Genomic DNA, 21,851 nt, shown 5'->3' on the forward strand with positions numbered 1-21,851 from the left:
TATTTGAGCGAGCTTCCCCGGGGGCACCTGGAAGAGATTGCTTTTTGCTTTCGTTTTGGGCGGCCATGCATTCCAAATTACACCTCGCGAAGATGGTTCGAGGGAGGATGTTTGGACTGATGCTGGGGGAGGCGCACCGCGAGAGGAGCGAGGGATGCTGCTGATGTCGCCCTGCACACATCTGGAATGGGTTGCACGACCAGCGTGGTCCTCTTCAAAGGCATCCGGACCGTGTTCGAGAGGAACTGTGCCCACATCTGCAAGCAGCAGGGCGACGGCAATGCCCTGGAGTACACGGCGCACGGTCTGGCGAAGGAGGACTCGGCTCTGATCCACTCTGCGCTGGTAAATGCGTCTTGTTTTCAGTACACTAGGTGTGACATGCCCTGTGTTAGTGTGTGTGTCTCAGTACAGGTACAGATAGTCAGTTACAATATCATAATCAAACATGAATATGTTTCTTGCATATCTTATTGAGTGCTTTACAGATGGATATTTAAATTGTTAAATCCTAGATTTTTCGTGATCTCTGAAATGTTAAATTTACTGTAACCTTGAAAATACCTTGACAGGAGAAATTGCTTGATATAAGCGATTCAGCATCACGATGCAGATCCTACATAATAGCTCACTCATTTTCTCCTGATGTGCCGCCTGTAAATGTCGATAGAGAGTGCTTTAACTCCAGGAGACATTGATCTTGGTGTATAAACTGGATGTCAAACAGTGGAGAGGAATGAGGCAGAGATGCTTCAAATAAACCCTTAAGTGCTCTTCTCCGTGCTTTCCGATTGCACTACCTTTTTGTTTGCCTTTATGCTTATTTTTTGTCTGTCGTGGTTCAGCTGTTCAGGAACATGCCTTTGTGATTGGTAGTGTGCTCCAGGTTTCGAAGGAGTGGTCTGTCCTGACTCTTGGCGACCCCACTGGTCTGTCTGCTTTCCTTGCTGTGTGCTTTAGGCTTTATTCTTCCTGGTGAACAGAGAGGACTGTCTGTTCATGGATGCAAGGTGGTGATTTCAACACAAGAGCCTCCTCCTTACAAAACTGCCCGATATTCATTTTGCTATTTCCAAATCATATGCATAATCTTTTTCAGGTCCCTCAAGACGGGTTAGTCATGTTCTCCTGTCTCTAGTTTCAAGTGTGTTGGGTTAACCTCGTCGTTTCTTGCCTATCAGAAGAGGACAGTCAAGCCAGCACTTAGCCGTTCCTGGATAGTTCGGGAAGAAGGCTGGACTCTTTCCTGTTCATCCAGGATCACCAGCTGCACTAATGCCTGGATGGATCCGGTTGTGTTCACATCAGAGGCCAACAAAATCCTTGCTTCATTTATTAGTGTTTAATAAAGGTCGAGGCTAGGTAGTGTTGTATGTTATCTGGTGTTTGTCACAAAAATAACCAACCTTTTTTAAAGGGTGATATTTAGACTGTTGCAAATGGTGGCCAGTTGTTTCTTATTTTATTTGACACCTGTGCTGCCCTAGCAATGTGGACTACAGTGTACACTTTGATTTCAAATGATTGCCTGAAACTGTTAGCCATGCAACTAACCATGACTTGCAGTGATTTTATATAAAAATCATCTAATTCTTATGCGACATGTTTTGGCCTTCATTTTTTTTAGATACAGTACTTTGTTTTAAGCATACGTAGATGTCATTTGTTGCCTTGATAAATCGTTCCAGTCCTGTTTTGTGTCGATAACACACTATTGCCTGCCTTTCTGTCTCTAATTAGGCTGATATCTTTGCTGTTGTTCTGCTTTCTTTGCTATTGTTTTGCTTTTTATTTGTGGTCATGAAATATTGGATATTCTAAAGCTCCATCGTCTCAAAATTGAAAATGCTTTCTTGGCTCTTGGATTCAAATATATAATATTTGAAATCATACTGGGCACTGTGATTCCCCACGTATAATTCACATTTGATTTTGGTTTCATGGCTGAGAAGCATGTTACCGAAATGGCTGCATCCTTGTAGTAGCAGATCGCTTCTCTGCATCCCTTCCTCCCCATCCCATTTTACCTTTCATTCCAGATCGAGGTGGGTTTGTCTGACACTACGTGGCACAGGTTTAACCCTCCCTTCGACTCGAGATAGGGGCCTTTTTATATTTTGGGATTGCTCATCCCATCGGTTTTAGGGACCGGCTTTCATTTTTCAAAAGAATAACCATATATTTGTGCTGCAGCAAAGAAATAATCCTCCTGAGCTCCTTACCTGAAGTATTGGAATATTTTTTGGGTTTTGCTCTGTGCCATGGATTATTTCGAAAATGTAGCTTTAAAATCAGTTATTTACCCCTCACTTCTTGGAGGAATGCACTTCATTCCTGTTACCTACTTGTGATGGTCAGACATGATGGTCAGACACCATTGCACACTTAGTGTATTATGTGAATAGTAGTGAAACGATTTCACGGCTGCTTTTAGTTCACTTTGGGTCTTTTCTAAACAGGAGAGAAAACAGCATTTAATCTGATAATTACATTTTTGATGATTACTGTCCTTTGACCATCCCATAATGTAATGTCTTCTGTGGAACTCCTATGTGATGTAGAGAGACATGTTCCTTATGTGATTTAGTAACTCTTAACTCTGCATTTCCACCCTTCCACCAACAAATAGGCATTCATCTTTAAGTACTTTGTTTTTAGGAGATGGTTTGACAGATTGACCGTTTTCTATTAACAGAAAAGCCAATATTTTGACACTGCAGTGACTGTTTGATGTTGTCTGGTGGTTACTTTTCACCTTATCCTTAGAAGGAAGCTAATGAGTTAAAATTGCTAGGAGTAGACAGTGTTGACTTCTTACTTTCTTCCATTAGTGTCTGCCATTGGTAAACTAAAAGCAAGAGGGTTGTTTATGACCATTCATATTTTGCGTGTCAACATGTTTCTTGCCTGTGGGATACTCTACACAGGTCAGTGGCAATTGTTCTGGAAAGAAGGTCTCTCTCTGCCACTACCCATTTGACTGCCTGACTGATGGGGTGTCTGAGTCCAGAGGTTTGGTCTAGAGGGAAGGATAGGGATCCACCATATCGGCAAGAGATTTTAGTACCAGCTTGTGTAACCATAAAATGTGTTTTTTTATAGTATAAATAAGTTAGGCATATTACTTTTCTCCCACTAAAAAGTTATTTAACACTTGTAGAAGAGGGAGGAAGGTATATGTTTTTACCATAGTACATTGGCACTTTAACTTTGATATTTGCAGTCACACCTTTGCCTTTATTTTGGAGACATCAGTTGTGTTGGAGCTAAAGACTAAAAGGCAAATTGAAAAGATGGCCAAGTAGGAGGTGGAGCCAGAGTATGGTTGTGTTCTTGAATACTGAACTGCAGTACCTCTCACTCTGGTATTTCAAGTCTTGCCTAAAGTGATACACAAGAATATGAGCCAGCTTTTCTCAAAATTAACACCATCGCTGCAGCAGCAATTCCCCTCCTATGCTGCATGATGTCTATTCCCATTGTTCATGACAAGCTGAGCTCGTCATCAGCACAGCTCAACCGTGCCTCATGACGAGCTGAGCTCGTCATGATCATCGAAGGGGTTAAAGCCCTAGCTGTTTTATAGTTGTGTCAGTAGAGCTATGGCCCTCTCCCAATTTTGCATTTTATTGACCCTTTGCAAAAATACATGGACGTGTCTTGCTCCTTAGAAAAAGAGATATAAAGTTGTGCTTTTGTGGCTTTTAGACATTTTATATATGGAGAAATTGGTATTGGCAGCAAAAGGCTATTTATTCCCTATATATGTGCAATTCACTTTAGTTAATGCATTCTGTGGGAGACTATGAATAGTTGATTTTGAGAAGCTCAAAAGTTAACTGTCTTAATTGTTTTCGTATTTCTTTTAGCTCCAAGAACTTAGTACCAGTGGGGCTCATTTACCAGCATCTCTCAATTTTCCTCATTTTAATCCAAATAAATTTTAGATCCCAGGAGAACCATGCATTGTGATTTGTTTTTCTTTACCGTAGATAAAGGCTCTCTAAGGAGCAAACTTTTCAATCAAAGTTTGTGTGTCACTGTACGCCTTAGCCATTTGATTAATACCCCTATCTTCGGGTATTTATATTCCTCTCTGCTTGGGACACGCTTTATACACAGATGTTAGTGTAACATTTATCTACCCTTTTGATGACTAAACAACAGCATTAAGTGTTATGTCAAATGTAGGAATAGTATGAAGTCATACGGGGCCCACATTTTGAGGTATGGGAGAGTTAATGAATGAATCTGTGCTGAATTGTATTAACTGTGCATAGATTCTTGTATAATATTGTATGATTTGTTGTCTATATTAGGTATCTTTATGTTCATTTTAGACCAAATAAAGTTTTATGATGATGACACAGATCTTTTTTGAACAATTTATAATCCTTTTGAAGACCGAGCCACAGAATTTAGTGGTCTGGCAAATGTAGGAATAATATGAAGTCAGTTTATGTATTTTGTTATTTTTTTTTTAATATTCTTTATTAATGTTGCGTGGACATGAGCCGGTGTGAAGCAGTTTCTGTATTTATTTCTTTTTATTAGTGCAGATACCCCTACAATAACCTTCATTATCTAAAAACACACTCTGGGATTAATATACACTCTTGTATCTTTTCTGATTGTTACAGCAGGGCAGCTTGTTAAATACCTGCATTCAGCTGCCTTTTTCTTCTGTTTGGGGGGCCTCCTATGAGGAAAGAATGTTTGAGAAGGATCTTACCCTGAAGAAAGGTCTTACCTCGAAAAAAGAAGTTTCATCTTAATTCTAAGGTTGGGCTGGCGTCTGAAAGGTCCATTCAGAGGTTACAAAGACCAAGAATCAGGATTTGACCTGTAGTGAGGAGCCATGTGGTTAGGAGTTCTGGGGAAAGTGGGGGAATGCTTTGTCAGCCCCTAGTGGGCATATTAATTTCCAGGTTTCCTATTCAGGATACCTGGATTTCAGATGTTTTAGGCATGGAACGTAGTGTTTATTGAAGGCTGTAACACTTTTTGGACTGCCGTGGAGTAAGGCACCCTCACTGTACGACTGATACTCTTAGATTTGTGGCTTTTTGTTCTGTGACGTTACATGTATATTTTGTGGCATTCTCTTTCATTCATTTCGCAGTTAAATAATGGAAGCGCTTGTCCTAGACTAGGCAGAACCTTCTTTTACTTCCTGCTCGTTCTTTGGCCCTCATTCCTCTAGGTCTAAAACCTTGTAGGAAAGCCAGTGGCTTTAGCAGAAACAAAAACACGTTCTCCGTGATTGGCTCCACGGTGACCTTGTTCGAATCTGCAAATAGCAGACCTATATTCAAGGAAATGTTTTCCAATCTCTGATAGAAATGACATTACAGAGAAGCCACAAACAAACATTAATACAGAAAATATTAATAGAAATATATTTTTTTCTCCAAATTCCTAGTAGGTCACAGAATCCCAAAGAGTATGGTTATTTTATAAAAGGGAATAAATATAGCTCTTAACTGGTCCACGTCTCTTGGGTAGCCAGTCCGGCGTGGAAAGATGACTTTTTGAGGCCAGTTGTGACTCAATTTGCACTGAATTTTAAAACTGGCATTCTCTAGCGACATTTACACTGTCGGCACATATATCAATTCTTTTTAGTTTCATCCTTTTGCATAAAAGGTAACCATCTGTCAAATACTCCGAACAGAGAAAAGGTAGTAGGTTGACGTAAGAAGACATTTTAGTATTTTTGCTGCCTTATCAGCAGTGTGAATTTTTCAGGTGAAAAACACCTATTTTTCAGTTTTATTCCCAACTTTCACAAGCAGATAACTTAAAAGGGCTGCTTTTAATATTATTTTCAGACAGATGCATGTACATTGTAACGGCTTTCAACGCTTATACTGCAGCTTCCCGAACTCACATGTGTAAACATTTACTCACTTGGAAATGTAGAAAATGTAGTTCAAAAGGCATAAAGGTAAAATGTCAGGGCATTTGCTCTTGCTTATTTGCTTCCTATATTGTCAGTGGGTAGAATGTGAAATTGCCTTCCGAGAGAAAAACCTTTCCTGTCTAACATCCAACAACTTTGCTGATGTTCCTTCCCCACCCTAAAAAAATATTTCGTACTAAACTTAGGAGTAAATCTGCAAGGCATAACATTATCTGAGAAGTGTTTGTGAATAAATGTAAACCAGCGAGTTTATGGGTGTATGCCCAAGGCCGGACTGGGAACAGAAACCAGCCCTGGCAAACTGCTCAGCCCCCCCCCCCCCCCTCCCCTGGGGTGACCTGGGGTGAGGGGGAATGCGGCCGAGAAGTTTGAGAGGGCCGGTTTTGGCCGATTTTGTTACAGGGGGCCGATATTGTCGACTCCCGGTAACAAAAACGGCCCCCCAGGGGCCTAAAACCGGCCCCCACCCTAGCGGCCTACCGGGGAAATGCCCGGTGCCCACTATGGCCAGTCCGGCCCTGTGTATGCCTACTTTTCCAGACACTCTTGCTCTGCAACACCCGCAAAGCAAATCCAGATTTACTAACGTCTGTAAACCTCTGGGTTTGCGCCAAAATGCTAAACCTTCCCAAGGATGGCAGAACAAGGAGAAAAATCTTCATATCGCTTTAATTTCTCTTTTCATGTGTGCTGCATGTTGCAGCAAGTGTGCAAAGAGGAATACGCCTCTAATGAAACAATCCTGCCCACAACTCATGCACCCTTGCACAAGGGTGCCTGTGTTGGTGCCAGGCCGTCACAACTGCATCAGTGCAGGGAGAGGGATGAACAATGCCATATCTTATTAATGTGGCGCAGTTCAGCTCTCCCCAATTCAGGAAATGCAGCGCAGCAACTTGTCTTGCTGCGCTGCGTTGCATGAAGTAGTAAATCTGGGTATTAACGGCCATTTCAGTCAAGAATGTGCTCTCTGCAAATGATGGCAGTATGCTACCACACCATGCTTTTGTAATGTTTGTGACAGTGTGCTTGCTCCAGAATACGTCACGAGCTGCATAATACAACACCCTTACCCCCTCTTGCAGAATTGGAGTAGTTCTTCTGCTACACTTGTTCTGTGTGAAATGCTTGAATTTTTCACATTCCCTACGAGTTCAGTGATGTAAATTTGATTGGAGCACCCACAATATGTGTGTGTGTGTGTGTGTGTGTATGTGTGTGGGTGTATGTATATATGTGTATATGTGTGTGTATATATATATATATATATATATATATATATATATATATATATATATATATATATATATATATATATATATATATACACATACACACACACACACACACACACACTTTTTACCTGCCCCAGGTAGAATCGAATTTGCATCATTGTTGCAAATGTACACTTACTCTGCACCACCAAAGCCTTGGTTGGGCCGCCTTCCTGCCAGATTAGGGGGTTCCTCCTGTCTGGCGGGCTTTTTGTTTTGGTCTTCCCAATGCAGTACCTCAAAAAACGGGCACTGCGGTGGGAAGGCTGAAAACAGTTCCTGCAAGGTATGGACTGTAAAGTCCTTGCTGTGCAGGAACTGGTGTGCATGCACACAGGGGGGCACATGTTGGGCCTGTCTGTGTGCATCCACAGGGCGCAGAGTGGCCCTGTAGGGCCCCCTTTGTTTCTTCTCCGACAGGGTTTTCATGGTGGAGGAACCTCCATGAAAACCCTGGCAGAGAGGAAACTCCTAATATGCTTGGCGGGACCACAGCGGTCCCACCAACCATATGAATGCCTCCACACCACCGCAACACCGCCAGGGAATGGCGGTTCCCAGGTGGCTGCGGCTGGGCTGTGGCAGTCCGACTGCCTGACTCCTTAAAGGGCGGTCGAAAGACCGCCACTGCAGCGCCACCGTGGACTGTCAGAATTGTAATCTGGGCCTTAGTGTTGGGTATTTTACTCATGAACGTGATCACCAAGTGTTGCTAGGTATGCTTATCTGGTGCTAATAGATCAGATAAGTCGTCTTTGTGAGTCTCAGTCTTAATGGTATTTCTGTTTTGGGGCATTGTCTCTCTACTAGAAAAAGGCATTTTTTACCGCATTATAGCAATCTAAAAGCCTCATGGTGTGGCACACTAAAGCAGATGCCCAGAGCAGCCTTAGCATTGAACCGCCTCTGGGTGCTAAGTTCCATAGCACCACACCTATAATCAATCAACTTCTGAATGAAGCGAAAGCCGATGTGAACTTGCCAAGACGTTAGCTGTTCCTCGATCTCCAACTTCAATTAAATTGTGAATCAAAACAGATTTTCTTTCTCCAAAAAATGTTTGCATGGCACATTCATTTGCAGTTGAATTGCCAACTGTAGAAAGCAGCTCCCATCGTTTAGTTATGACTAGGCATCTTTCAAGAGGACCACAGAAATCATGGTCACTGTTTATAACCGTCTTATACCAATAATTCATGACATCGCTGTTTAGACGAGTAGAGGTCAGCTGTGATGAGCAAGTCTCTGGTCCCTGGTGAGTGCTTTATTGCTCCAAGCAGCAGTTTGTCTTTAGCGGTGTATTTTTAGCCCTGAAGATGGATGCCTGGCTAATGCATGGAGAAAGGAGCCAGGGCTGCTGCATAGATTAATCCACAATGCAGGATGGCAGCTCGCCTGCTTGCTAGATAGTGGTGATTTAAGAAGGAAATCCCTCTCATTGGTTACTAAAGTCCACAGAATGGTCGTGGCTACAAAGGTAGATTGTTCTGTGCTAACTGTGTGCCAGTGGTTGCAGGTTGTGGAACTGAAACTCATTTTTAGCGTTCAGGACTTCTTTGTTCATCATCGAACTTTGACCCACCGCAAATGAGAGAGAAAAGTGTCAGACGAGGAAAAGATGCTGAAATCTCACACCGAACATGAAAAATTCCATTTTGGCTCTAAGGTGTTTTTACCACCTAAAATGACTTTAATAAATTAAAAACCGAGCCTGACACATGCCATTAACTAATCCATTGCGGGCCTCTATTTCGGATGTAAAGTATATAGAACAGTTTTGTTAAAATCATTGACAATTACATTTCAGTATTTGAGAAAAAAGTTAGTTATTCCGAACGAACATAACGCTCATAAATTACTCCATACCATTCACATGTTCTAGGTAATTAATTGAAAGAATCCCATACGGCAAACAAAAATTTGGATATTGTGGGTTTATAAAGCCATGATAGCGTCAATAAAAACTATTATAATGGGTGATATGTTTTAAAGTGCTGACGCAGCCTTCCTGTGAAGGGAAATCGGTGACATAAATGTACTTGGTGTTAGTTGGGTTAGAGTAGAATATTACAATAGTTAATATTTCCACTCTAATTTTAACATTGGTAATTGATGCAGTCCAAAGTACTTTTGTTGGTGACATTTCAAACCTAGTAAAATAACTGAGCACAGGTTTTCATCAGGATTAGTGTCAACAGGCATGTATCAAACAACGTGGACTGTAAAAGAAGTGGCCAAAGCTAATGTCGTGCCAGTTAATACCCAAAGTATGACCGGGGTTAAGGTAATCAAGGTTTACTTACCTATGGACGGTCATGTTCACAAAAATCAGTAAAAATATAATTAGGGAGCATGGTCTAAAATATTTAATTGATGTATATACGGTAGATTGGGCAGCCAAACCCACGTGCAGTTATGTAAGAGCTTACCAAGACAGTCAATGGCCAGATGTCCTTTGCTGTCGAAAAATAATCCGAATACAAGTGTCAGGGTTGGAAAGACTCAAGGGGGCTGTGCTCGATGCGCATATAATTAAAGTTTATCAGGCCACAAAATGTATCAGCAGTTCATGAGTCACTGCATGCTGAAAGGGTGGCAAATGTCCTCATGAACGTATTTTAAAACACTTGACAGATAAGCCAAATAAATATGAATGTATCAATGTTTGAAGAATGGGAACTCAGGACCATCAAATGGTGCTGCAAAGAGCTAGCGTAACCAAAACTGTTAATGCATGCATACTTATCTGCGGCACTAACTCCAATTTTAGATAGTGGGGGAGAAGACTTTATAACATTACACACATTGGTTTCAATAACCCTCGCATGTGCCTATTCAGCGGAGACCCCAGTCTCCATACTTACCGGCCCCCGCATTCTGCTGTTGCCAAAGGTGGGAAATAATGTCAGCCAACAAAACCTGGTATCATTAGTGGTCGTTGTTGGCCGCAGTTTATTAATAACCAAAGACATATTAATAACACAAACTGGTTTCAAGCAATCTTCCATTTTGCGAACCTTACTCATCAATCATAATTATTAATCATAATTGGCATATTACACATTATGACACCCTCTTGTGATAGCGGGTGTCAGTCTCTTTGTGCCCTCCTTAGTTCGAAAATGGGGCTTGTACCCAAACCAGTTTGTTGCCAGTCTATTGGTGCTCCAGTGGTTGGTTGACCACGCCCTTTGCGTGTTGCAGAGGGGAGCTTTCCAGTCGGGAGTTAGGTCCCCAGCTCGCTACCAAATTGCGCCCTGCCGTCCGGCCGGGTCTGGGCCGCGAGTGCCGTCTCCTCCTGTTACTCCCCTCTTTTATGCCGCCACGTCACCCTGCCGTGCGGCATTCAAAAGTGAGTGGTCATCCTCTTACACACCGCCCGCCGGTGTGTTTTCTTAGCCAACCAGTGTAGGATTTCCGCTAACACCCTCTCCCTTATCCAGCACTGCGACTTTTGCTGTTCCTTAGGTGTGGGTGGGTGGGCTTCAGTCGTTGCTGTCGCGCCGTTCTCCCAGCTCCTCGAATGCGATGTGCTTCTGCTGGGAGGGCGGCGTCGCTTAAATCCTCTTGAGCCCTCCATGCAGGTCTCAGGTGAGTCCCCCTGATTGGGGGGTTCAAACAAAGCCAGGTTGACCATTGGGCGCCCTTTGGGGGCGCTCAGGTCAACAGGTCACTTCCGGTCGGGTGGCTGGTGCGCACCCCGCTTCCGCTGGTTCCTGTGCGCATCGAAGCGCCCAGAACCAGTTTACCCCCGCTGGTGGCACCACGAGGGTTATGGCGCCGGCCTTCGAGCCTCCCCCACCCTTCGGGCGGGTGCGGCGGCCTCTGCAATAACCCTCGCATGTGCCTATTCAGCGGAGACCCCAGTCTCCATACTTACCGGCCCCCGCATTCTGCTATTGCCAAAGGTGGGAAATAATGTCAGCCAACAAAACCTGGTATCATTAGTGGTCGTTGTTGGCCGCAGTTTATTAATAACCAAAGACATATTAATAACACAAACTGGTTTCAAGCAATCTTCCATTTTGCGAACCTTACTCATCAATCATAATTATTAATCATAATTGGCATATTACACATTATGACACCCTCTTGTGATAGCGGGTGTCAGTCTCTTTGTGCCCTCCTTAGTTCGAAAATGGGGCTTGTACCGAAACCAGTTTGTTGCCAGTCTATTGGTGCTCCAGTGGTTGGTTGACCACGCCCTTTGCGTGTTGCGGAGGGGAGCTTTCCAGTCGGGAGTTAGGTCCCCAGCTCGCTACCAAATTGCGCCCTGCCGTCCGGCCGGGTCTGGGCCGCGAGTGCCGTCTCCTCCTGTTACTCCCCTCCTTTATGCAGCCACGTCACCCTGCCGTGCGGCATTCAAAAGTGAGTGGCCATCCTCTTACACACCGCCCGCCGGTGTGTTTTCTTAGCCAACCAGTGTAGGATTTCCGCCACGCCGCAGGGAGGCCCACGTCTCACTGTGGCTCCCCCCCCTGCACCTGGTTCGTGGCTCCCACCTTTCACCATATCTTTTTCCCCTTTTTTTTTTTTTTTTTATATGCAACCTGCGAGTGACATTGCACCCCACAAGTTATCCCAAAACACCTTCATCCCCTTCTCGGATTGGTGTACCCCGTCTTGCCCATAGAGCTCCCGGCGGCCCGGGTGGATGAGGCTGTGCCGAATTGATTCCAGGCCATTGGCGAGGCAAAACTTGTGCATTGCCACATTTAGTTTCCTTCTTGCGTTGTCGACGGCCTTGTTGGAATCGGCCCCTCTCCAAAGTTTCCTGCTGATCATTTCGGACCAGAGTACCATCGTGGGTCCCAGCCACGCTGCTGTCTTGGTGAGATCCCTTTGGATGGCTTGCCCGACTGCTTTTCGCCCTAGCCGGGTCAGGTCGTTGCCCCCAAGGTGGATGATCAGGACGTCGGGCAACCAGGCCGAATCTGCCATGAGGCCGTCCAGCGTCGGCAGTAGCTGCTCCCATCTCATACCTGGCTGCCCTATCCACCGGATGTACGTCGCTTTGGGCCTGTTTATGCTGCGGCCCCCCTGCCGCCACCAAGACTCCATCCGGGACACGAATGAGTGCCCCACCACCCAGACCAGCAGCGGGCGTCCCCCTGTCGAGAGAAAGCATTCTGTTAGGTGGCTTATCTGCGCACTGTGTGCATTTAGGAGAGGGAGGGGGTGCTGTCACCCTGCCGTGCGGCATCCCAAGGCGAATTCCTCTCGTTCCCTCCCCCTCCCCCGTGGCTTTCTCTCTCTTTTCTCTTTTTTTTTTTTTTTTTTATATGAGGTGAGGGCGTATGTACGACTTGTACGCCCTGGAGCGCCATCTGCCCACTGCCTGGATCCTGTCCTCTGGCATGCCAAGCTGCGCTGCCGAGGTCGCTGCGCCGATCCTGAAGGAGTGAGAGGCAAACGATGCCGCGCAATACCAGGCTTTACCCAAGCCTTGGCGCATTATGGCTGTAAACTGGAACTTACTCAGGTTCCTCCCGTCCTTATGTATGAAGAGAGGGCCCTCACCAGCTGGTCGAGCCCCCATGTACTTAAATAACCAGCATACCGCACAGAGCCCCGACTCTGGGATGCAATGGAGACGTATCGTCGTCCCCCTCCTTGCCCGGTCCGTTTTGGACTGTCTCAGCGTTAATTCGACCGCCTTCTCCATTGGTTTAATGTCTCTTGCCTGCAGGCATTGCTGCGCTGGGCCCGATTTGCTGGGGGCTACCAGTTCGCTGATACGGAATGCTCCGAAGAAAGCCGTCGTGAAAGCCGCCCTAAACAGCAGCAGCTCATATTTATCCGATATTAAGCCCGTGCGGGCTCCAAGGAGCTGGCCCAGTTTGGCAAAATCGATGGGACGCCTGTCGTCCTTCTTCCTACCTTCAACCCTCCTCCAGCCTTTTAAGGCCGTCTTTAGATAGGCCGAGGTAGTGGGGTCCTCGCCTGTGTAAAGCCTGGCAAAATGGGCGATGGCGGATAAATGCGCCTGGGCCCACGATCTCGTTTTTTCGACTCGAATGCCCATTGCACGAATTTCTCAACTGCTGTGCGAGTTTTTGCCCTGTCTTCCAGCGATCTTAGGCCCCCCACTCTCATTACCGTGCCCGCGTATGTCTTGTACCTTCTGTTAGCCTCTGCGGTAAGTGATTGCCCTATTAGCCAGGATAAGTCTACTCCCCCAGGTCCCAAAGGGACGATGGAAAGGGGGTCATCTCCTTGTCCGCCCCGGGCACCAGTTCTCTGAAACGTTTCATTTGGGCCCGTGAGAGCGCGTCTGCTGCTGAGTTCTCTGCCCCTGGCACATGGCGTGCTTTCAGCTCCAGGTTCCCTTCCAGCTGCAATTTAATTAACCGTCGCATTAGCCTCAGCATGTCCGGGCATCTCGCTGCGCCTCTGTTAATGGCCTGTACTACTCCCATGTTATCTGACCAAAGCGTGAGTTTCAGGTTTTTTATTTTCTCGCTCCAAATGGTCAGAGCCACAATGATCGGGAACAGCTCGAGGAACGTGATGTTCCTGGTGAGCCCCTGCGCATGCCATTCATCCGGCCACTGGCTGGCGCACTAACTGTTTCCCAGGACCGCGCCGAAGCCAAGGCTTCCGGCCGCGTCTGTGTAGAGAGCTATCTGTTCGGCCGTTACCCAACCTGCCCTCCAAATCAGCACCCCGTTGAAATCTTGTAGGAACTCGTCCCACACCTGCAGGTCCTGTTTCACGCCTGCGCTCAGCCTGATGTGGTGGTGCTTGTGGGTGACGCCGGCCGTTAGCCCTGTTAGGCGTCTTGAGAATACCCTGGCGGGCGGGATTACCCGAGCCGCGAAGTTAAGTCTCCCTATCACTCGTTGGATTTCCCTCAGGGTGGCCTTGCTCCGACCCCGTAGCTTCGATACTTCCTCGCGAAATTCTTTCACCTTGTCGGGAGGCAGCCTGGCCGTTCCCGCTATAGAGTCCAGTTCTATGCCCAGGAACGTGAGACTTGTGGTTGGGCCTGTAGTCTTCTCTTTTGCGAGGGGGACCCCTAGGGACCTAGATAGCTCCTCAAAGGCTGCCAATGAGCTTGCGCACACTGAGGACCCTGCCGGGCCTGTGAACAGGAGGTCGTCTAGGTAGTGCAGCTTTCCACCTTCCTGGTGCCGGTCATGCAGCGCCCATTCTAAGAAAGTGGCGAACTGCTCAAAGTATGCGCATGAAATTGCGCATCCCATGGGCATGGCTTTGTCAATAAACACGTCCTCGTCCCATTGGAAACCCAATAAATGGAAGCTGGAGGGGTGGACCGGCAATAGTCGGAACGCAGATTCAATATCGGCCTTCGCCATGAGGGCTCCTCTGCCTGTCGCCTTAACCAGCTCGATAGCGTCGTCGACTGACGCATAGCTCACTGAGCAAGCTTCGGGGTCGATACCGTCGTTCACGGAGGAACCTTCCGGAAACGATAGGTGGTGTATCAGCCTGAATTGACCTTGTTCCTTCTTGGGGACTACGCCTAGCGGGGAGATGACTATGCCTTCATGCAATTCCTTTGGGAGGGGGCCCTCAACTCTACCCAGTTTCAATTCTTTCTCTATCTTGGCGCTAACCACTTCGGGGTGTTGGCTTGCCGACTTCAGGTTACTCGCTCCCGCCGAGGGGAGCGGGCCCTGGAATGAAATAACAAAGCCTTGCTCGAAGCCCTCTACCAGTGATCTGGCCTCTGCTTTGTTCGGGTATTTGTTTGTTAATCTGCGCAGCTGTTGCGTAACAATGGGGGATCTGGCCAGCTGGCGCCTACAAATGTCCACCAGTCCCCTCCTTTCCCCTGCGTTGGGGCTAGCGCTTCTTGCTCTTTTCTCTCTTCTCTCTTTTCGCTTCGTGCTTGGAACCTTTGCACGCAACGGTGGCGTGCTTGCCCCCGCAGCTAGCGCATGCGTGTTGAAACTTACAAGACGAGCCCCATGAGCAGTCCCCCGCCTCGTATCTCCAACAGATCGCCTTGGTTGCGGTTGGGGAGTACGATCTCCCGTTCGACCGCCTTTGATAAGAACCGCTCTTCCCCTTTTGGTAGGAGCTCCGAAAGGGCTGGTCGCCTTTTCCCGCCCAGGCCCTAACATCTTTGGCTGTGAGCATCTTGTGGATGAAACCCGAGACATCCTTCTCATTCCACTCCATTTCGGGGTGCCTCTGCATTTTTAATCTAAACCCTTTATCGTATTCTAACCAGGCATCCCCCGGGAACTGCCTCTGTGCTAGGTGGATATTGGCCTCGTAAAGCCACAAGTCGGCCGCGCAATGGGGGAACCTTTCCACTATAATGCACGCCATGATTCTAAAGGCATCTAACCAATTGTCGAAACTGCGCTCCTTTCTGGCCCCACGCCTTTCTCTCCTGTCCTCTTCCTTCCTGTCGCACGTGGTTAGATCAAGTCCCTCTAGCTGTATTTCGAGCAGCGAAAATATGTCAATGAATTCTTTGCGCCATATCCTCTCTTTCACCGCTAGGGGGATGAGACATGCCAAGCCGGTGGCTTTCGTAGTCAAGGACGCCGGACCGGGGGATGGCCTGATGTAATGATCGTTGACTACCCCACTCGGAGGCGGGCTTCCCGAAACGGGGCCGTAACCCCAACCGGGTAGTGGGGAGATTTGTTCCCCCTGGGTGGACAAGCTTACCTGTTCTTGCACTCTTGTCTGACGGGCCCACCCCGGGTCGACCATATGCCACGTGAGACCTGCTGCTTCCTCCGCGCGCTGCTCCCTAGGCCCTGGTACCCCCTGCCCTGTGCCATTAAGTAGACCCGGCGCCAGCGATTTTAGACATTCCCTTACGATGTTGCTAATATGCTCACCCTTTTTCTTTTGGTCGGTGGTCTCGCTCTGGTCGCCGCCCTCTGGTCTCGGCGGGAGGGGTTTCTGCCGCACTTTCCTCGGAGGGTTCCTCTTCGATGTTCTCTTCATCGGCGTGTTTTTCAACTTCTTGGGTGCGGAAGGCCCTGGCTCTTCGTCCGCCTGTTCTACTGGTCTGTTCTCTTTCCCTTTGCCCAGGTGGGGTGAAGCCAGTCGTCGCCGTGGATGGCCGATAACTCTCGGATCTTCAACAGCACCTCTGCCATCCCGTCCGGCTGGCCTTCCGACATGTCGTGAGTCCCTGCGCACTTGTGTGTGGCTTCTTGGTTTTCCGCGTCTGCGTCAGGCCGTCAGCTGGGGGCACAGCTAGCTGCGTGTGCTTATCCCGGGCTCTGAGCTTGCTGCGGTTTTTACCTGCTGCTGCTTCGGGGGAGCTGGCACGGCGCGCCGCGCTCCGCAAGGCGTCCTCGGTGATGACGACCTTGATCTTCAACTGAAGCCTTGCCGTCTTCCTCTTCATCCTTCGCCGCGTCGCCTCTCTTCCTCTTCAGTCGTTGTTGCTGTCGCGCCGTTCTCCCAGCTCCTCGAATGCGATGTGCTTCTGCTGGGAGGGCGGCGTCGCTTAAATCCTCTTGAGCCCTCCATGCAGGTCTCAGGTGAGTCCCCCTGATTGGGGGGTTCAAACAAAGCCAGGTTGACCATTGGGCGCCCTTTGGGGGCGCTCAGGTCAACAGGTCACTTCCGGTCGGGTGGCTGGTGCGCACCCCGCTTCCGCTGGTTCCTGTGCGCATCGAAGCGCCCAGAACCAGTTTACCCCCGCTGGTGGCACCACGAGGGTTATGGCGCCGGCCTTCGAGCCTCCCCCACCCTTCGGGCGGGTGCGGCGGCCTCTGCAAATAGCTTTTTCACCCTTTTACTTCATGGTGTTAATGCTGCGTATTTTTATTTGAAGTGTGGCCTGAGAGAAATCTTTCATGTTGGTGTTTCTTACCATAACTTTTCTGTCTAATAAAACCTAATTATAAATGGCGTCCCCTGTCAGAGTTGGATGCCTTGAAGTTATGACATCGACCATTACTGCTAGAGCCATTTTCAGGTTTGTAGTAAGCGGATACCCACCTCTTTCGTATCAACTCAAGATGGCACCAGCACTGATTAGTCTGCCTTGTCCCAGAAGTAATTTACTTCCTCATCATGGCCTAAGCGTTTCATGAACTCCCAGACAGGCGAGAGCCTGCATGCTCCCCAGCTGTTATATGCACGTCACCTTCCCTTATGGTAACAGATGAGATAAGCCTTTGATGGTGCAAAACTGCCACAGCTTCTCTTTATTCACATAAAGGAATGATCAAACTCACAGTTAAAGTTTACCAAAGCATAACGTCATTATAGCCCAAAATTGACTGTAGATGAAGTCCCATACTTAGTCCATAGCAGCACCCTGTGACCACACCCTGAGCTAACGCCTCTTCTCAGCAAATGTCTAGCACCTCCCTCAGCCTCTAGGCTACACCTTCCTGCCAAGTGTTGTAGGTGGCCCTTGGCTGCCTTCTCCCCGTGCCCCTGCCGTAAGTCGCTTGAGCGTCTGCTCCTTTGGCCATTGCGCTCCCTCTTCTGTTCCTTTGTGCTGTCCTCCACCACCTGCGCCCATTTGCCATCCGTGGCTGTGACACCTGCATTACTGGTGTGGTGGGTGGGCCAATGGCGAAGGCACATGCTTTCTTCGGGGGCCTCCATGCCCTTATAACTCTGTTCAGTGCTCCCTTCACCGCAAATTGGTTGCTTCAAACCAAGCTGGGCAATCGGCACCCTGTGTTTTTTCAGGCTCTCCTGCTACCTGCCCTTGGTTCCTCCCCCCCAGTGAGGGTTTGTCACGGGTCTCTCAGTGGGCTGGCTGCACCTCCCTGGCTTGGTTGCACCTCCCTGGCTTGGTTGCGGTCTTCTTCCACTAGCCCCCTTTGTGTGTCTCATTCAATGCATAAGTCATTGTGCACAGACTTAATAGTGTGTCGACCCTCAATATAAATGTGTCTCATAGATCTATTCAAAGGAAATATTTCCAAAACCCGGCTAGAACACCTTGTGACTGGAAACCACGATTGCTGCCTACCTCCCCAAAACGGAGCAGCCATCTTTAAATTCCACGGTCTCTGAGTACGAGTGGAACGCCCAATAAAATCGAGGCAGGGGTTATGCGCCTTAAGAATTAGTTTTTAACGCACACTTTGCCTTGTACATGATTATGTGTTATGGAATAAATGTTCTGTTCACTCTGCGGGCACCCCTCGCTGTTTCTAATTGGTACACTACCTAGGAAAGGTCCTGCACTAGAGATAAATAAAAACGGCGTTTATCTCCTGAGAAAGGCCCTTAGAGCCACCAAAGTGTACGAAGTTCTAATAACTCGTTTTCATATAGTTCGCATTACATCCGTTTTGTTTTTCTGTGCGTTTTTACAAACGCAGGTTTTACAATTGCGCACTTCAAAGGGCACGAGGCAGTGTTGCATATGACGGATTCGAGCTCGTGACCTGCAGATGTCGGAGGCTGATGTTTAACGCACTGACCATTCTTGCTGGCGTACATGAAGGGTTTGAGTTCACTCATGAAGTCATGGCTGTTTCCTTTCCAGCCCCACCCTTCGTTCTGCGTGCAGATTGCCACCCAGATCTTTTTACATTGCTCGGGTTTGTATCCGAGGCCTTCCTTTCCACCAGATTGTGGGGCCTTGAGTATTTGGCAGCGCACCCGGTCAGATCGTTTTCAGGTCGGTGTTGTGATTTGGTTCAGAGTCAAGCAGCGCACTGCTTTTGTTCTCACTGATGAAAAACGAATTACACGCAGATGGCAGGGCAGACATTTTTAGTGTGAATCACTGGAGGCCTGCAGACGGGAGCGTTTCCTATGGGAGTGCAGTCACTCATCCTGTGCTGGTTGTGACGTCCTTCTATCATTCAAAGGGAAGATGGGACGACATAACTTTATTTCACTCCTCCAGTAACTGCGGATGCCGTCTAGGAATTTAATAGCGAGTATTCAACGTAGGAGAATCTTTTTGCCTGTGTGATGTCAGCCATGCATGTAGGTCGTGATCTCTGGACCGGACTGTGCCTGTCATTCCAAGTTGAGAAGGTGCGATTGAAATAAGCTTCTTTTCGAAGTGGAATCTGGCCACAAATCCATATACAAAGAAACTCTCGAGTCTTTAAAAGGCTCCTATCAGTTTTGTGGTTAGGGACTCTGGATCAAAGACTGTGGGAGGATGGCTCCTTTCTGAGCCTAAACTCTTGGTTCTCTCTAGGACAAGGATCTCGCTCCGCATGCAGAAAGAGGAGTACAGCAGTGATTTGGGGTAAAAGCTCACTTGTAGGAGGAGACCAAAATAAATGTACTGTAACTTACCCCTTGATTCTATGGGAAGCTAGACTTAGTCTGTGCAGTCCACAGATATTCTATGTTCTAAACCAGGTGGAACTCATTTGCTGCCAGCATACATCGGGAAATTGGAAGGTAACCTTGGACCAAATCTTCCTTTTTCTTACTGAATTGCATAATATAAAGGCACACCGGTTATTCATAGGCATAAGCTAAGCTAATGCTATAGGCAAAAAAAGGTCAAAAGCCTCATTTCCCTATGGATATTGCACTTATGTTTCTACTATCAGAAGTAACGCTAAGTACCCCCAATTTGCTGTGTGACTTGGCATGGATATGGGTGTCCCCTACAGAAATAGTGGTTGTGACTTTACATTGCCTCATTGCCTATAACCGTGGCACAGCCCCAGGTCCAGTAAAGACCACGTGAAAGTAGCAGGTAACTACAAAGATGGGTGACAAAGAGGAGGAAAAAACCCAATGGGCATAAAAAACTCTTTAACAAGACTAATGAGAGTGAGTGATATGACGTTGGCATAACTGGAGATGGTGCACCTACTGACTGGTACCGGAGCTTACATATACTGAGTCAAGGGACGAGAAGGGCCAGGAAAATAGACAAAACAATAATTTCAGCAGAAGAATGAACCTAGAGGCTCTGAGAAAAATATAGGGCCAAAACATAGCAGCAAATACTGATGAGAGGTGTAGGCCAAAACCCCTTACTTTTAGCAGTGACCTAAAGGCAGGAGAAGGGTAATTGCGTAACCTGAACTCAAGCATCATATGGGTTTGGGAGGATTTCTGTATGTTTTTATGGTTTTGCTGCCAGGTTGCACTGGAAATGGTTTACGGGCTTCCTCCTCCTCATCCTTCCTCTCATCATGGAAGACATCATCATCCATGCTGGAGGGTGAAGGTCAGCTGTGCCTTGTGTAAACCTCCTGCATGAAATCGCCGCCCATGGACTCCACTGCCCATGGACTCCACTGCCCACCTAGAAATCCCAGCCGTGAACTGCCTGACAAGCCTATGGGGTATGTCAATCAGAAAATCCTGCACTTCAGGCCAAAGCTGTTGGGGGAATTAGTGCCTTGGGCTGCTGCTGCTGCTGCTGCTGCTGCTGCTGAGAGATGGGATACAGAAGTACTCAGTGCAGCAGGACTGCCTACTCAAACCCAGACCACAACGGTTAACCCCACCTCCCCCAATCCGCTCAGATAGGCCATGTCCACAAAAAGGCTCCTTGGGTGGTAGGGCGCAGCAAAGCTGAGCCACCACCAGGTACAGTGTTAGACTCTTTATGCCACGCGTTTCTGATCAGTTTGTTAAAGGTTATGGCCTGTCTGCTCTCATTAGAATGACTTGTCAAATTTTATAGACATTTATGACTCCCTACCAAAATCCCATTGTTGTCATTGACCCTATCTGGTCACACTCTATATATCTGTCCTATTCTGGAACATAATTATAATCCCTGGCATTTCACGTGAACAGGATCTCCGGTCACAGATGTAAGAGTAGGGCAATCCTCCGCTTCTTCCAATTATAGCTTATTGTGAGAAATTGCTCCCTGATTAAGTAGATCTTGCTCACATGGACCTTTTGCAGTGTAAAATGATGATACATTTTAGAGCACTTGTTTTGGGGATTAATTACACTGCCTAATTTGTAAAAGAGTGTCGGTGCCAGAAGCTCTGCTCAGAAGCCTGGGGGCAGCGCCTTTGAATGTCCGCTCGTCGAATACCAAGGCTGGTAGCCAGGATTCCACCTGATGCCTCATTAATTCCCTACCATACGCTTCCTGCCCTTTATATCACTCTTTCAGGTTCCGGCTTTCTGTCTTTGTTATGGTTTTTCCATCCTTCTGTTCTCCCATCTTTCCCCTTTGTGTGTCTTGCTCTCTTTTGCACTCAGTAAATGCCTGATGCAGAAAAATAAGTGGTGGTCCCCAAAAGTAAGTGCCAGTGGGCCCCATCAGCAACCACCGGCTCAAATAAAGCACGGGATTAATACAAATCCAAATGGCTGAGGTTTTGCTTCTGCTCGCAAGACCTAATCATTTGCCCTTTTCTTTGTAAAATTAACACGTGTTCATTGTTGTATGTGATACAGGAATAGGCCATATATGCGTGGGAGAGCTGAAAGAATGCACTCACATCAATGCTGTGCCTTGAAACTAAGTTTCCCATCTCCAGACTTCACCACTGATGCTCCAAATTTGGGATGTATCTACTGGGCTTTGAAATCGGAATATAAGTGTTATTAACACCCTACCTTGCCTGACTCAGAGAAGTAACTCTCATCGTGGAACACAGTCGGCCACATTTGATGTGAAGGATGAGGGAACCGGTGGGGATATTGAAGTCTCCTTGGTTTCTCTTCATTGGGTTTGTTCCAAAATGGCCATTGGAGACAAAGCATTACTAAGCAATTTTTAAGGAAGTTATATGTTC

General features: G+C 47.2%; 1 protein-coding gene across 6 annotated transcripts in view; it reads left to right on the forward strand.

Annotated features, from left to right (window-relative positions):
• Positions 1–21,851, forward strand: part of DOCK9 (dedicator of cytokinesis 9) — a 1,255,128-nt gene that overhangs the window by 212,016 nt on the left and 1,021,261 nt on the right. For 3 of the 6 annotated variants that reach the window (XM_086947867.1, XM_086947868.1, XM_086947871.1), the window contains exon 1: positions 83–345. The exons of 2 other annotated variants lie outside the window; for them this stretch is intronic. In XM_086947867.1, coding sequence (XP_086803993.1) covers positions 187–345 — 159 coding nt within the window. In that variant the 5' untranslated portion in view covers positions 83–186. Of the gene's footprint in view, positions 1–82; positions 346–21,851 lie in introns of those variants that run through there. One more of the 6 variants, XM_086947864.1, reaches the window with a different exon arrangement.

Source organism: Lissotriton vulgaris, assembly GCF_964263255.1.
Source record: "Lissotriton vulgaris chromosome 8 unlocalized genomic scaffold, aLisVul1.2 SUPER_8_unloc_1, whole genome shotgun sequence".
Classification (NCBI taxonomy): Eukaryota; Metazoa; Chordata; class Amphibia; order Caudata; family Salamandridae; genus Lissotriton; species Lissotriton vulgaris.